Raw genomic sequence first — 14,883 nt, 5'->3', positions numbered from 1 at the left:
ATTCGAAAAACCCAGCAAGCGCGAGATTCAAAAAACTTAATTTAAATTTAAATACACGCTGATCAATGGCAACTGAATCACACGCGCCTCACTCCCTCTCTGCCAAATATACTCTGGGCTCCGTGAAGGACATATCAACTCTCTCCCACTACCTGAGAGATTTCTCTCCGTCATTTTCTCGGAAACCTAACAGAAAAACTGAATCACATTTCCATCTCCATGGCTTCTCCCTCCTTTCCCTCGCCACCACCACCACCACCATCTTCGTGATAGCTTTCAGTGTATGCTTCCGCTATTACTCTCTTCCTCTCTCGATTCTGCTTTCGTACTTCCCTGAGAATGTAGCGAATCCTAGATTGATTGAATCTTCTTCGTTTAGGAATGTTTAAGCTCGACTAGCTGTTAACTGTAGCACTTTCCAAATTTAACACTAGGCTGAATCAATTTTAAGGAAAATCGTGATCTGCTCCGCGTTATTGTCTCACGAAATTGATACGATTCGCCCTAATCTTTCATATATTGATGATGCGAGATCTTCGTTGCTTTATATTCGCAGGTGTTGAGATTCAACTAGCAAATCTTGGAGAGATCTCAAAACCTAATGTGAAAAACTAGAGAAGGCGATATGAAGACGACTAACATGCAGGCGAAAGGGAGAGGAGGAGGAAACATGAAGGCGGCGAATCCACAGCAGGTTATCTTCGAGCTGAAGAAGAAAGTCGTCACCGCCTTGAACAAGCTCGCGGATAGAGATACGCACCAGAGAGGAGTCGACGAGCTCGAGAACACAGTCGAGCATCTCGCGCCTGACAAGATCTCTTGCTTCCTCTCGTGTATACTGGACACTGATTCCGAGCAGAAGAGCGCGGTTCGCAAGGAGTGTATCAGGTTAATGGCTACTTTGGCTAGGTTTCATCACGGCCTCGTTGCGCCGTATCTCGCTAAGATGGTCTCTAGTGTTGTTAAGAGGCTCAAGGATCAGGATTCCGTTGTGAGAGACGCGTGTATTGAAACGATGGGTGTTTTGGCTTCGAAGATGAGCTGTTATGAGGACGAGAGCTATGGTGTTTTTGTTTCCTTGGTGAAACCGCTTTTTGAAGCTATTGGTGATCAGAATAAGTATGTGCAGTCAGGTGCAGCCTTGTGCTTGGCGAGAGTTGTTGATAGTAGTCCTGAGGCTCCAGTTGCGATTATACAACGTATGCTTACCAAAACTGTGAAGCTGCTTAATAGCTCGCATTTCATTGCAAAACCAGCGGTTATTGAGCTTAACCGAAGCATCATCCTGGTGAGTTTTGTTTCTGCTAATCTCATGTTTGCTTTGGATGTGATTGTGTAACGATAGTTTGGGGAACTGATTCTAATCCAGGCTGGTGGGGCAACGACAAAGAGTGTGCTTATCTCAGCAATGAGTAGCTTTCAAGATGCGCTTAAAAACAAAGATTGGACTACTCGTAAGGCAGCCTCTGTAGCGCTTATGGAAATAGCGGCTACTGGTGAAAAGTTTCTTGGACCCCTCAAGGCTTCTTGCATAAGCTCTCTAGAGTCATGTCGCTTTGACAAAGTATGAAATCTTGTCTAAATTTCACTTTCTTACAGATGATAATGTTTGAAGTAAAATATTATAACTTTGAGCTTTTCTGTTTAGGTGAAACCGGTGAGGGACTCAATTGTTCTTGCCTTGCAATATTGGAAAGGTGTCCCTGGTTCTGATAGTCAAGAGCCGTCTGAAACTGTATCCTCCGTAAGAGGTGAGTTAAGAAAATGGTTTCTTTCTTCAAATCATTTTGCATCTTTTTAATATTTGTTTGCTTCTCATAGATTCATAGATACTCTTTTTGATTAATCTGTTTCGTAATCACAGAAAGTTATAGTGGAGCTCAAGGGGATAGTGAACTATTCAGCACCAGTGACTCTAAATCGAAGGATGTTACATCGAACAAATATGTAATAGATTTAGCAAGGAAGAAGGTTCCGTTTTCTGCCAGGAACGCACCTACACGTTACAATGAAAGGACTAAACAAGATAATTGGCGCATCGAAATCGCAGTACCGGAATCTCCAATTGTCTCCAAGGTTAATCTTCACAATGAAGAATCAGAGGGCAGTTGCATCACCAAAACATTTGCAGAAGCGGCAAACACGCCAGAAGTGACATATGAGTACATTCCAATTGAAGATAAGGCAGGTTGTTATGTAACTGACGCTGTGAATGAAAACGACGATATCAAGTCTGTTACAGTTTCGTCAAACAGTTTCTTAGCGAGTGGTATGGTGAATCCAGCCATAAGGAGTAAGGAGTTCGCAGCTGAAGAGACTTACTCTGAGGAGCAACAATTCTCAACCAAAGTGAAGAATCGTACAAGCACTGACTCTACTGTAACAGTGTCGAGCTCTGAAATTAGTCATGACTGCTGTGCTCAGATTTCAAATGAAATGGCTTCTGTACGTAAACAGCTCTCAGATATCGAGAATAAACAGTCACGACTGATAGATCAGCTACAGGTCAGTGGATTTTCTTTCACAATCTATTGTCTTATCTTTGTATTTTGAAGATGCAAGTTCTCAAAACAGCTTTGTATTTAGATTTTTGACACAATGGAGTGCAAACTAATTTGTTGATCTCCTTGTGCCTTTATAGGTCTTTTCAACAGGAATAATGAACAACTTTTCGGCTCTTCAATCCAAGGTGTTAAGCTTAGAATATGCAGTGGAAGGGATCGCTCAAAACTTTGCCTTGCATTCAGATATATCAAACTCCAATTTTGTGAAGCTAAACCAAGGTAGTACTGTGTCACCGAGGCTCTCTAGTTGCACTTCGAGAAACTCAACGGAAATCCGCAATCGACAATCAACATTATCATCTTCCAAGTACTCAATGACAAGAGAGAACAAAACACATGGAAGAAGCAAACTAAATGTATCTCAGGGAAAAGAAAAGACGCCAAGAAGTGCTTTTGGTGAGGCTGGTCAACAACATACAAGGGAAGACATTTGGAATAACGTTGGACAAGGAAGACAAACATTGAGCCAGACCCGGAAAAGTTCTGAAAGCGTAACAAAGCATTATGCAGAGGTGATGAGTGGACCAGGTGGTTCATGTGAAGATGTGGTTGAAGCAGAGTATTTAGAAGTGCTCTCTGGTGGTGATGAGCTAGCACTTGTTGAGCTTCTTGACAGAACCGGCCCCGTGCTGGACAATTTGTCGTCAAATACCGTGAATGAGCTTCTGAGTATACTTCTCTCCTATCTACTTGAAAGAAGATTCATGAATTCAATACTTCCTTGGCTGCATCAGGCAAGTTTATTGGATTTGAAACCATGCTTGAATTGCTACTACTACTTGTACTGGAAAGTGTTACTAAAAATTCACTGTTTTGTTCTTCTAATAGGTCGCTGACTTGAGCACTACAAATGGAGCTAATTATCTGATTCCATCAGCAAGAAAGAGAGCTCAAGTGTTGTCTGCAATTCAGGAGACTTCGTGCATGGGCTTTTCGAATCTTGCTGAGAGAAGAGCTGTTACTCAATTAGCAATGAAGTTGCGCAAACTTTGGGGTAAGCTAAAATCTTTCCTTGCACTAACACTTGGTCTAAGAATATGCAACATTGATCTCTGAACTGTTACATTGTAAAAACTGTTACATTGTAAAATCTTCGTATGATCAAAAAGTGTCCCATCATGTGTGCAGTAACTTCAAATTAAAGTATAAATCTGTAACTTCAAATTAAAGTCTTATTTTATTTTATTTTTTTTGCAGGAAAGTGCTCATGATCATTAGGTGTGCTGAAGTAGACAAGACACTGACAAGAAAGTTGAGAGAAACACAGTGAGAGAGAAGAGAGAATTTTAAGAAACTTCCACGCTGGAACGTGTATTTCATTTCTTTAGTATCTGCTAAAAACTGGTGTTCGTTCATGAGCCGATTGAGCTCACTGTTCTTGATTTGATTGATGTTGTTCTGCTCGTTGGTTTCTAAGCGATGATTTGATTCGTGTAGTGTAAAGAGTATTTCATTTCTTGGGTTTATGCCAAACTGGTGTTAGTGAGGCGATATTTTGTTCTGTTCATTGTTTTTGATTCTATGTTCGTTGCGGAAATTTTGTAGCACTATCTCACCTGATGCTTTCCTTTTGTTGTGTCTACCTTTTGGAGCTTACCTCCATATGCTCTAGAATATTGGTGGACTATAAGTTTTAGATTCCTCCGAAGCATGGTCTGGCATGTGGGAGAATTGAGAAGTAGGTGCGATAACATAATAACTCATGTGTACTATCGTAAATACTTCAGATTGTGTATTGACTTTTTGCATAGTTTCCTCTTTGCAGTCGTCTAGTAGTTCTGTTTAACATGTTTTAAACTAGTTAATTTTGAAAATTTTGAATCAACATTTTCTAATTTAACCTTTTTAGCTGAAAATTAGGTTTCGGATGGGAAAAACAGATCAAATAAAACAAGAGTAGATAAAATGGATTTACCGGTACAAATGTAGATCAAACGGATCTAGTGGTATAAAACATATGTTTGAATAGTGAAATCAGATAAAAAAAAAGGCTCCAAAGTAATATAAAATTTTACAATGATTTATTGAAAATTATATAAAATATATGGTTGTATTTAAAAAAATATACATAAAATAAATTAAAATGCAAATAGTAAAATATTGTATATATAAAATATGTAAGCTTTTTTCAGTGTTTTAGCTGTGCCAAACTGGTTAAAACTTCTCTTTTGACCCCTTGTTTTGAGTTCAAAACTCAGATATGTCTATTTTATCTATAAAATTTTAATTATGACCCCTATAAATTGGAAGTCTAGCTCGGCCACTGTTCTGTGTTGCACCCTCAAGCTATTACACTTAACTATAAACATGTTTTTTTTTTTTTTTTTGGTAAACTGGCTTTCATTCTGATTAAACTAAAACAAAAAAACATACAGGCCTAGAAGGTAGTGTTCTGTGGGCAAGACCCAAGTTACACATAAGATAATAAAACTCTAGAGAAAGAATCTCATTAGAACTGGCCCGACAGTAAGGAAAGATCAAAGTTTAAGCCCAAGTGTAATATGCCCAAAGGATAATCGGTAGGTGGTAGTTGGTTGGTGGAGAAGTCCTAAGGCGAGAGTAAATGGAGGAAGAGAGACTGTGGGAGATTTACATCTCATCCCGTGGAGAACCATCGCTGCATCATCGTGGTCGAGAGAGAGGGGTTGATTTCTCTGAAGCTCTGAACTTTATTCCTGATTTGGCGATCAATAGCATAGTACATCACAGTTGTCGTTATAAACATGTTTAGATGGAATGGTTGTTCTTTGTTCTTTCATGCTAGGTTGTCAACATATATTATCATTCAACGAGTTTCATTGTCATGGCCTTATGGGTAAACTTATATCACCATTAGTTTCATTGTCATGGCCTTATGGGTAAACTTATATCACCATTAGTTTAAAGCCTTGTTCGTTTGGTTGCCGCAGGTTTCGGCGTCAGCGGCGGCGGCAGCGTCAATGAGGACAGTTGTTGTTCGTTTCGCAGACGCTGACGCTGCCGCTGACGCTGCCGCATATTATATCGCGACCGCAGGTTTTATCGGCGTCAGCCGCAGGACGCGGCGTTCGGACGCGGCGTCAGACGCAGCTTCCTGCGTCAACGAAACGAACAAGAGTTGACGCAGAATGTTGACGCTGCCGCTGCCGCCGGTACCTGCGGCAACCAAACGAACAGCCCTTAAAGCATTATCTCGTTGATGGCTTCATTTAGCAATTATTTTTATATACGTGCCGTATGGATGGACTAATTATAATAGTTTTAAATAACATCATTCAACAAGTTCCATTGTCATGGAGCAGACTCATATCACCATTATTCTAAAGTATTATTAAGTCGAAGCATAATCTCACACGAGGACAAATTGATGGCTTCACTTTGCAGTTGTTATATATCCATGCCGTATGGATGGACTAATTGAAAATTGGAAAATTAATCTCTTGTAGAAGATCAACAGAAACCTTTTCATTTCTCTCCTAATGAAAATTCTATAAATACCCCCTAAACACCCAGAACTTATCTCCAGCCATCTCAAAGAATATAAACACACTACGACTTCCTGAGCTTTTGTTGTAGAATTTTTCTGATACATAATTAAACAAATGGCTCCAAGAACCTCTCTTGCAATCTTCCTTTTCCTTAACCTCATCTTCTTCTCTTACACTTCTGCTCAAGGCACTTGTCCTAGAGATGCCTCGCAGCTAAAACCTTGCGTTGATGGGATCATTAAACTGTATGAGCTAAACTGGGGAAACCAAGTCGTAAGGCCATGCTGCTCGCTTATTCATGATGGCTTGTCTGATTCTAATGCTGTAGCCTGTCTCTGTACGGCTGTCAAGGAAAGCGTTCGTGGCTTCGTCCCTAATCCTCCCAACGTCCCTAATTTTCCCACAACTCTCACGTTTCTCTTAAATTTTTGTGGCAAAAAAGTTCCACAAGATTTAAAATGCGTGTAAGTTGAACACTTACGACATATCTAAAGGCATGCATAAGAAAATCAACAAATCATATAGTTTACAAATGCTTAAAACTTATTACATTACCTTTTGTTTCCTTTAATTGGTGATTGCTTTTCTGTTTGTAATTTTCTTGGATTGTTTAAAATAACAAACGTAACGTTCTCATGCAATAATGGATTATGGGCTTGAGTGTTTAATCGGCAAGTTCGTAATCTTTTGCTTCATTGTTCTTCCTTCTCTAATTCGTTGTAATGATTTCTTTTGAATTTGATCAATAAAAGTATCAGTCGGTGTGTGTTGTCTAAAAAAAAGGGGAAATGATAAAACGATACTTACTGAAGACACATATTTTAGTTATTTCGTTGTAAGCATTAATGGCATGCCAATTGACCGTTATCCAAAAGTTCTTCAGCTTATTTAGTTCTAAATTCGATCGAACTATCTTCAAATCAACCAACCTTTTTGGGTAAAAAAAAAAAACAAGATCGACGAAGTTTTTTGGTTTTTGATTGTTTACGTACGGTTTTTAAATGTAACAAGGGAAGCATTACAATTGTGAAAATTATTATATATTTATGTTCTAATGAAAATTATTTCGATTATGGATATGTAATCAGGTTTTAGAATTATACGTAAATATAGGTAATATGGTTTTAAAGTATTAGAAGGGAAGACGAACACTGAGCCAGATCCGTAAAAGTTCTGAAAGCGTAACAAAGCATTATGCAGAGGTGATGAGTAGAACAGGTGAAGATGTGGTTAAAAGAAACGAAGCAAGCAGCTTAAGACATTAGGTAAGAATGAAGATGGTGGGACTTCTGCTTCGGTTGAAGGTGTGCAACAGGGCAGTGGGACCAGTAGTCAACAACAGCTTTTGCAATCTCTCTTTTCTGGTAGTTCACGTGGGCGAGGTTCAGATGATGGGGTAGATGTCTCAAGTGCAATGTCTCAGGCGATGGAGAGCCCTGTTTTGGATGGATTGCTAGGAGGGGTATCTCGACAAGCTGGTGTTGATTCACCAAATATGCTGAGGAATATGTTGCAGCAGTTTACCCAGAACCCACAGATCATGAACACAGTCCAGCAAATTGCTCAACAGGTGGATGGTCAAGAGATAGAGAATATGGTGTCAGGCGGAGCTAATAGCGAAGGAGGTGGTGGCTTTGATCTGTATATGAGCCGATTGAGCTCGCTGTTCTTGATTTGATTTCCGTTCTGGAAATTCTCTAGTGTTCTTGGTTTCTCGGTGGTTTCTAACTGGTGTTCATGAGTCGATTATGCTCTGCTCATTGTTCTTGATTCTATGTTAACGTTGCTGAAATTTGTAGGTCTACCTCATCTCTTGTTGTTCACCTACATATGCTCTGGTATATTGGTGCACATTAGTTTCGGATTCGTCAGAGGCATGAACTGGTGTGATAACATAACTCTTTGACTAGTTTCTATACTACCGTAAATACGACGTCAGAGCTTCAAATTGTAAATGACTTTTTGCATTGCTCCGGTAGTTATGTTTATGTCTAACATGTGTAGACGATTTATTTTGGAAAATTTTAATCTACGTTTTATAATTTGACTAAAAATTAGTAATTAAATACGTATTTATAGTGTTGAGATGTGAATCTGTACGCATTTGACTCTCTAGAGAATAGAGATGTTACCAGAGATTACCAGAAAGAGTGCTAGAATAATAATGCAAGTTCACAAGATGCTGCTACCTAGTACTTACTCTTTTTCTTATCAATCCTATCCCATAGTTATTTAAGAGATTTATGTTTTGGTGTCTTTACAAATATTAAGAAAAAGTATTAAATTTTGATAATAAATCTATTAAATTGGCATTTGTTTTATGAGCGTGTGTGAAAACAAATAACTTAATGAAATTGGAAGCACGACTGGCTTTTAGGCACGAAGCTTCTGTCCATCTTTTGTGTCTGCACATTATTTCATTACCATCGTTATAAAAATGGAATATAGAGACGTGATTGGCTTTGTAACTAATTTTTAACTTGTTCTGTAAATTCACCATTCTCATTATTAATTTTGCATTTGCAGTAAACACCACGATTCTATTTTTTCTTCTAATCATAAAATTTGTAAAATCTCATTATTTTTTAGTTATCCCTGTTTTTGGTCTTTGCTAAACTAAAACTAATTTATTTATGTATAAACTTAACTTTTGTTTTTTTCGTATCTTATGTGGTTTTGCTAAAATTTACAGCGTTCAATCAAAATAGGCATCAACATCACATTATGTAATTCGAAATAAAAACTCATACATGATACTATCTTCTTTTCAAATATTATGCTTTCGTATCACACTTATTGTTTTTCAAATTAACGGAAAAGAAAACAAAGAATCTGAGATTTCACAATACAAAGTCATACCATGTACCATAGTTGAATCCAAAAGAAAACACTGTAATAATGTATGGTTGTTCGTCCAGAATTAGTTCCCTAATGACATTCACAATCATCAAAAGAAATACAAAAAGTGGGACCAATCTTTTAAAATTTATTTATCCTAAATCAGACGGTGGAGAGAGGAGTTGCGTCCATGATCGTCATGGTGGACGGTGACTTTACATTTCCATTTCTTTCTTCTTCTTCTTCTATTATGAAAAATATATATTTATGTTTACCAGTATTGTGTCATCATACATGAATAAGGTCATAAGAATGAGCAAAAGAAAACTAATCTCTTCATCTGGTCGTCGTTGACAAAAAAATTGTTACGAACTTAACTCTTAAGTTAAAGAAAACTACAATCTGTTATTACCTTTAAAAAAAAAAACTGATATTAAATAACAATACTTCATCACAATGTTGTTAAAACTACATGCTTTTGAAAAAAATAATAAAAAAATAATTAATTTAGTAAACAAAAATATTATAAATCTTATATAGAGATATAAGTTATATATATTATATATTTTTCTATACATGTATATAAACATGAATATAATGGATCGGATTGGATCTTCATTTTTTAAAATATAGTATTTGTTATTTGATCGTCTTAACGGATATTAAATTTTAATATTTATTTCGTAAAATTATAGATATCTGGATTCTTTTGGATCGAATCAAAATTTATAGATATTTTTTTCACCTCTAGATGTGCATATGTAAAATATATGAAAAGCCAACAATGAAATTCTTACTATATAAATTTTTGTATGCAGCGAGAATAGAAATGATATTTACTAAATCTTTTTTACAACACATTACATTTACTAATTTGGCTATATATGGTATATTCCCGTATAATTTCACATACTGTCGACAACATAAAAGATTTGCATACACTCATGTTGACCATTTAGCAGCCATTTTTGAGGAGAGAGCTAAATACCTGTTTACATATTCCTGGCTTAAGTATTCGAATATCTAGCTTACGAACATTTTACTGGAACCATTTTATATTTATTCCTCATTTTATCTTTTATCAGAGCCATTAATATATAATTGTCATTATAATATTTATTATATACATTGGCAATACCAAAAGAAAAACAAACAAGAACTAAAAGTCTAAAGTCAACAAGGCATAAGCAATACAAATAAAATATTGAAATTGCAAAAAATTATTCCTCCAAAATCATTTTACTTTAAAGCCATCACATTCGCTTATTTTTACTCAACTAATTATATACTTTTTATATAAAAATGAAATTGCAAAAATTATTTCATAACAATACAGATAAAAGATTGAAAAAGCCAGTTTTTCGCACCCATTTATTAGATTCTTCTCCTCTCAAGAGTCTTCTTCTCCTTTTTATTGGATTGTAATTACACTGATAGCTCAAGGAACCAAAAACAAAACGGAGAAAAGAAAGAAAAAACAAAATTATCTCTTTAAATTAAAAAAATTCTCAGCCTTGATTTTATTTTTAATTATCAGCAACTGTTTTGGAGTTTTCAGATTCTTTTCTGGAATTTTCTCATAGGAAAAATTCTGGGTTTTCATTTTTCCTTCTTGGGTTTAATTTGTTCCTATGCAGTTTGGTATATTCCATTAATAGCTCAATATTAAACAAAATCTATAAAGTTTAAATTTATTTCCATAAATCTCATTGCTTAGTCTATAAAAGTTGCAACTTTTCTCTGAAACTATACTTTTCATTTCTGAAATAAAAAAAACAATAGAGAGAGAGATTATGGGGAAGCAAGGACCTTGCTACCACTGTGGCGTTACAAGTGAGTTCTTGTTTCTCCAATTTCGATTTGATTATGAATTTTTTTGTATGAAAGATATTCACCTTTTTTGTTTTGTTTCTGGATGAGATGCCATTTTTTTTCTTTCTGGGGGAAAATGATTTGATTACATGCTTCAGTTTTAACAATTATTGAAGAGATTCAGCAAAGACTTTCATGTACTCAAGAACATATAAAATGAGTATTCTTGAAACTATGCTGCTTTTTAACAATATGTATTTGGTTTGTTTGTTGATCAATGATCTTAAGAGCAACACTTGGGTCTTGGTCAATGGATTTAGACATACTTTCTCAGTTGATTTGGGGATCTGAGTTAGTTTGTTATGATTCTCAGCTTTGCTTTGCTTAAAGTTTAAGACTTTAAAATGTTTGGTAAATATCAGATCATTGTCTCTTCCTGCATATGAGTTTGGAGTTTGAATTTGCTGTCTAAGTCATAATTCAGAAAGCTTCAGTTTGAGAATTTTGCTGACATTGTGTTCTTGCAATTGAAACAGGCACACCTCTGTGGAGAAATGGCCCACCTGAGAAGCCAGTGTTGTGCAATGCGTGTGGATCTCGTTGGAGAACAAAGGGATCACTTGTGAACTACACTCCACTTCACTCTCGTGCTGATGGTGAAGAGAACAAGGATGATCAGAGGTACCAAAGAATGAAGAGCATCTCTGTGAATAACAAGTACAAAGAGACTAAGACGCTCAAGAGGAAAGCAATCCAAGAACCGGTCTTGGAACTCAACTATGGTTTCAAAAAGGCTGTGGTGGAGGAGGATGCTAGTAATAGATCGAGTTCTGGTTCTGCTATATCCAACTCTGAGAGCTGTGCAGATGGGAGCGAGTTAACAGGTTTGAGCAACAATTTTTGTGAAACAGCTCCTTAGTGTCTATGTGAACTTTGGTTTTTATTTTTTTTTGCAGGTCCATCTCAATCTAACGGATGGGACACAACGGTTCCTTGCAAGAGGAGGACATGTGTGGGCCTCCGTCCAAAGACATCTTCAGTTGAAAAGCTCACACAGGACCTTTACAATATTCTACAAGAGCAGCAATCGTCAGTTTCATCAGAGGAAGAAGATCTTCTGTTTGAGAATGAGATGTTGTCAATGGTCTCTGTTGAGATTGGACATGGGAGTGTTCTGATGAGGAATCCTCACTCGTTTGCTCGGGGAGAGGTTTCTGAAGAAGCCAGCTCCCTCTCTTCGGTTGAGAACAAGTCATCCATCAGTGATGCATACTCCTCACATTCCGTGAAGCGTGCTGAGATTGGAGCAGAGAGAGGTTCAGTGTCTGTTGGACAATCAGTAAAGGAAGATCAACTCAAGAGGTAAATGTATATTCAAGAGACTCTGCAAATTAGCTCAATAAAGATATTAAATCAAATTTTATTTTTAATTGTTGGTTAGGACCAAGTCTCAAAATGGAAGAGTGCATGTCCTGGGGAGCCATGGTTCACCACTTTGTAGCATAGATTTGAAAGTAAGTTTCAAGCACTATGTTCAATATGTTGAATACTTTGTGACAATGGCATAATAAAAAAATATACTTTATTTGCAGGATGTTTTCAACTTTGATGAGTTCATAGAACAGTTTACAGAGGAAGAACAGAAGAAACTGATGAGATTGCTTCCTCAGATTGACTCTGTTAACCTTCCTGATAGGTTCAAACTGCATTGCTTTTTTTTTTTTTTTTTAATAAAACAATGAAACTAAGACCAAAGGAAGTTTCTAATCTTTTCATTTTTTTTTTTTATTTTGCAGCCTCAGAATGATGTTTGAAAGTGCTCAGTTCAAAGAGAACTTCTCTTTGTTTCAGAAACTTATTGCTGATGGTGTCTTTGAGATGCCTTCTACTAGCTCTGAAGCAATACTTGAAGAGATGCGGTCTTTTAAGAAGCTTGCATTGTCTGATTTTAGCAAATCTCGTTTGGTGGAAAGCTATAACCTTCTCAAGGTGCGGCTGCTTTAATCTCATTGTAACACTGACATAACAATAATAATTTTTGGCCAAAGGTTCATGATTGCTTTTGTTGCAGGAAGGAGACAAAGGGTCTGCTACAACTTCAAGAAGCTCAAACCCAAATGTACATAAAAATATTGTAAGCATTAAGAGACGCTGTGAAAACCAAACTCAGTTAAAGTCAGGTCAGTCTTATGGACGTTTCCATCTGTTTGGTTGATTCTGCGATCAATATTTGTGTGTTTTGTTGATTCTCTCTTGTTTTTGGCTTACAGAGTCAAGAGGGCTTATGAGGAGCCCCAAAAGTGTAACAAAGATGAAAGCAAGCCATGAAGGAAACGGCTCATGCTTTAGCCAAAGAAGCTTGGCTTCTGTGTTTGCTCAAGGTAATTGCAGTTCTGATCAAGATCTCCTTCTTTTGGACTTGCCGTCAAATGGGTCGTTTCCTCAAGCAGAGCTGCTTCACCAACTATGAGGGGACAAAGATTTACACTTCATGGTGCTTCTCAGTGGTGAAAGAAGGATTCTTAAGCTGGATCTCTCTTTGTTTGATTGAGGGATTGGTGATAGACTCTTAGGCTCTCCGAGTCTCTGCTTTAGAAACATAAAATAACTTCTTCTTCTTTTGTCTTGGGCTTTTCTTTTGGTGGTTAAGTTTTATAAGGTGGGTCTTATATACATACTATAAGTTGGGTCTTATATACATACTATAAGGTGGGTCTTATCTATACATATGTATATACATATTGCCTCCTCTCTTTCAATGAACTTTTTAAACTTGAAACTTCCATATTTTTCCTTGGAATTTCAGTTTGTCCTTTTTTGTTGAACAGGATGATGAGATTATACTGTAATATCATGTAAACTTCCCCAACTGCACAAAATGGAGTAAATGAGTACTGTATTAGATTAGTGGGATTAATGCATAAATACTTTAGATTTATCCAAAATAAAATAATACTTAATCTTCATTCATGCTTCCTTTAAAATGTAGTAAATGGAATAAATGTAAGTGAGTACTGTATTAAGATTAGTGGGATTAATACTGCATAAATACCTTAGATTATCCAAAATAAAATAATACTTAATCTTCATTCATGCTTCCTTTAAAATGTATCCACTGCCCTATAAAAGAGGGACACATGAATCAAATGATAATGGATCTAAGCTCTAAGAGCCACTCTGTTGCTTAAAAGATTCATGTCAAGTCTAACGGTTCCAGTTGCACAACCCTTTTATAAAGTTTGATATCTATAGCCGTTTTACTAGACCATATTGGAAATCAAATGCAAGTCTTTTTCTATTCATCAACTTAATTATTAATAAATTGGTAAGATTCAAAATCCAGGTCTGGTCAAACCAATAGACAAAAAAACTTCCACAGTATACTCATTAATCATTACCCTTTATCAATTAATAGTCATTAATTTGATAAATATTTTAAAACATTATATAATTTGATCAGATAATAAATGCTATAAAAGTTTATAAAAGTATTTAGTCTTATTAATACTATAAATTTGTATAAGATGATATAAGTCTAGCCACACAAAAAAACACCCTTACCCATAAGGTCTATAAAGGTTTGATAAATATTTTGATTACAGCTCGTGCAATTGCTACAAAGCCTACAATGTTAAGTAAAATGTAGTTCACATTAGCAAAGTATAGATCCTGCCAGTATTGAATCAAATTGTAAAAGTTATACCAGGATTCTTAAACTATTTACCAGTGCTCCAAAATGCTATTTTTTTACTATTTTCATGTTATACAATGGTTTATGCGGATTTATATAGTTTAGACATATATTAGCATTTAAACGGATATTACGTTGTTTAGGCAGATACCTATGCTGATTTTAAATATTAACTAGATTTTTGATCCGCGTTAAAACACGGATTATATTTCTTTTTATATAAAACCGATAAAAATTGATAAAAATTATAAACAAAAAATTTCTTAAAACTTTTAGGGTTGGAAAAATATTTGACCCCAAAGAAGTGAATCGAAACCAAGCAAAAAAATCATAGCAAACTCGAACCAAAATTGGTAGAATATCCAAATGAATCCAAAATTTTGGTATATAAAGAACTGGATCTGAACCCGAACAATACCAAAATATTTCAGGTATCCGAATATAACTAAATAAAAATTATATACTTAAATATATTAGTTATCTTTAAATCTTATATTCTAAAAATATCCAA

The 14,883-nt window shown here is 35.9% G+C and overlaps 2 protein-coding genes across 2 annotated transcripts; both read left to right on the top strand.

Moving 5' to 3' along the window:
- Positions 1-70: 70 nt before the first annotated feature.
- On the top strand, positions 71-4,071 carry LOC106428688 (TORTIFOLIA1-like protein 2). The gene is made up of 8 exons (XM_048745442.1): positions 71-281; positions 557-1,288; positions 1,370-1,564; positions 1,649-1,751; positions 1,865-2,505; positions 2,642-3,298; positions 3,393-3,558; positions 3,762-4,071. Exons 2-8 carry the CDS (start codon positions 626-628, stop codon positions 3,773-3,775), a joined length of 2,439 nt encoding a protein of 812 aa, XP_048601399.1. The 5' UTR covers positions 71-281; positions 557-625; the 3' UTR covers positions 3,776-4,071.
- A 6,127-nt stretch (positions 4,072-10,198) lies between these two features.
- LOC106428599 (GATA transcription factor 26) lies at positions 10,199-13,464 on the top strand. The gene is made up of 8 exons (XM_013869373.3): positions 10,199-10,702; positions 11,218-11,565; positions 11,638-12,043; positions 12,123-12,195; positions 12,274-12,377; positions 12,478-12,670; positions 12,753-12,861; positions 12,952-13,464. Exons 1-8 carry the CDS (start codon positions 10,663-10,665, stop codon positions 13,149-13,151), a joined length of 1,473 nt encoding a protein of 490 aa, XP_013724827.2. The 5' UTR covers positions 10,199-10,662; the 3' UTR covers positions 13,152-13,464.
- Positions 13,465-14,883: the final 1,419 nt, after the last annotated feature.

This window comes from Brassica napus, chromosome C1 (genome assembly GCF_020379485.1).
Source record: "Brassica napus cultivar Da-Ae chromosome C1, Da-Ae, whole genome shotgun sequence".
NCBI lineage: Eukaryota > Viridiplantae > Streptophyta > Magnoliopsida > Brassicales > Brassicaceae > Brassica > Brassica napus.
This window is presented reverse-complemented; position numbering and strand designations above follow the sequence as displayed.

Excerpts from the sequence above, each read along its gene's own strand:
- LOC106428688 (XM_048745442.1), top strand. The coding sequence starts at position 626 with ATGAAGACGACTAACATGCAGGCGAAAGGGAGAGGAGGAGGAAACATG. Across the intron at positions 1,565-1,648 it reads AGTCATGTCGCTTTGACAAA|GTGAAACCGGTGAGGGACTC; the intron begins GTATGAAATCTT and ends TTTTCTGTTTAG. Across the intron at positions 1,752-1,864 it reads AACTGTATCCTCCGTAAGAG|AAAGTTATAGTGGAGCTCAA; the intron begins GTGAGTTAAGAA and ends TCGTAATCACAG.
- LOC106428599 (XM_013869373.3), top strand. The coding sequence starts at position 10,663 with ATGGGGAAGCAAGGACCTTGCTACCACTGTGGCGTTACAA. Across the intron at positions 12,196-12,273 it reads TTTGTAGCATAGATTTGAAA|GATGTTTTCAACTTTGATGA; the intron begins GTAAGTTTCAAG and ends CTTTATTTGCAG. Across the intron at positions 12,378-12,477 it reads TCTGTTAACCTTCCTGATAG|CCTCAGAATGATGTTTGAAA; the intron begins GTTCAAACTGCA and ends TTTATTTTGCAG.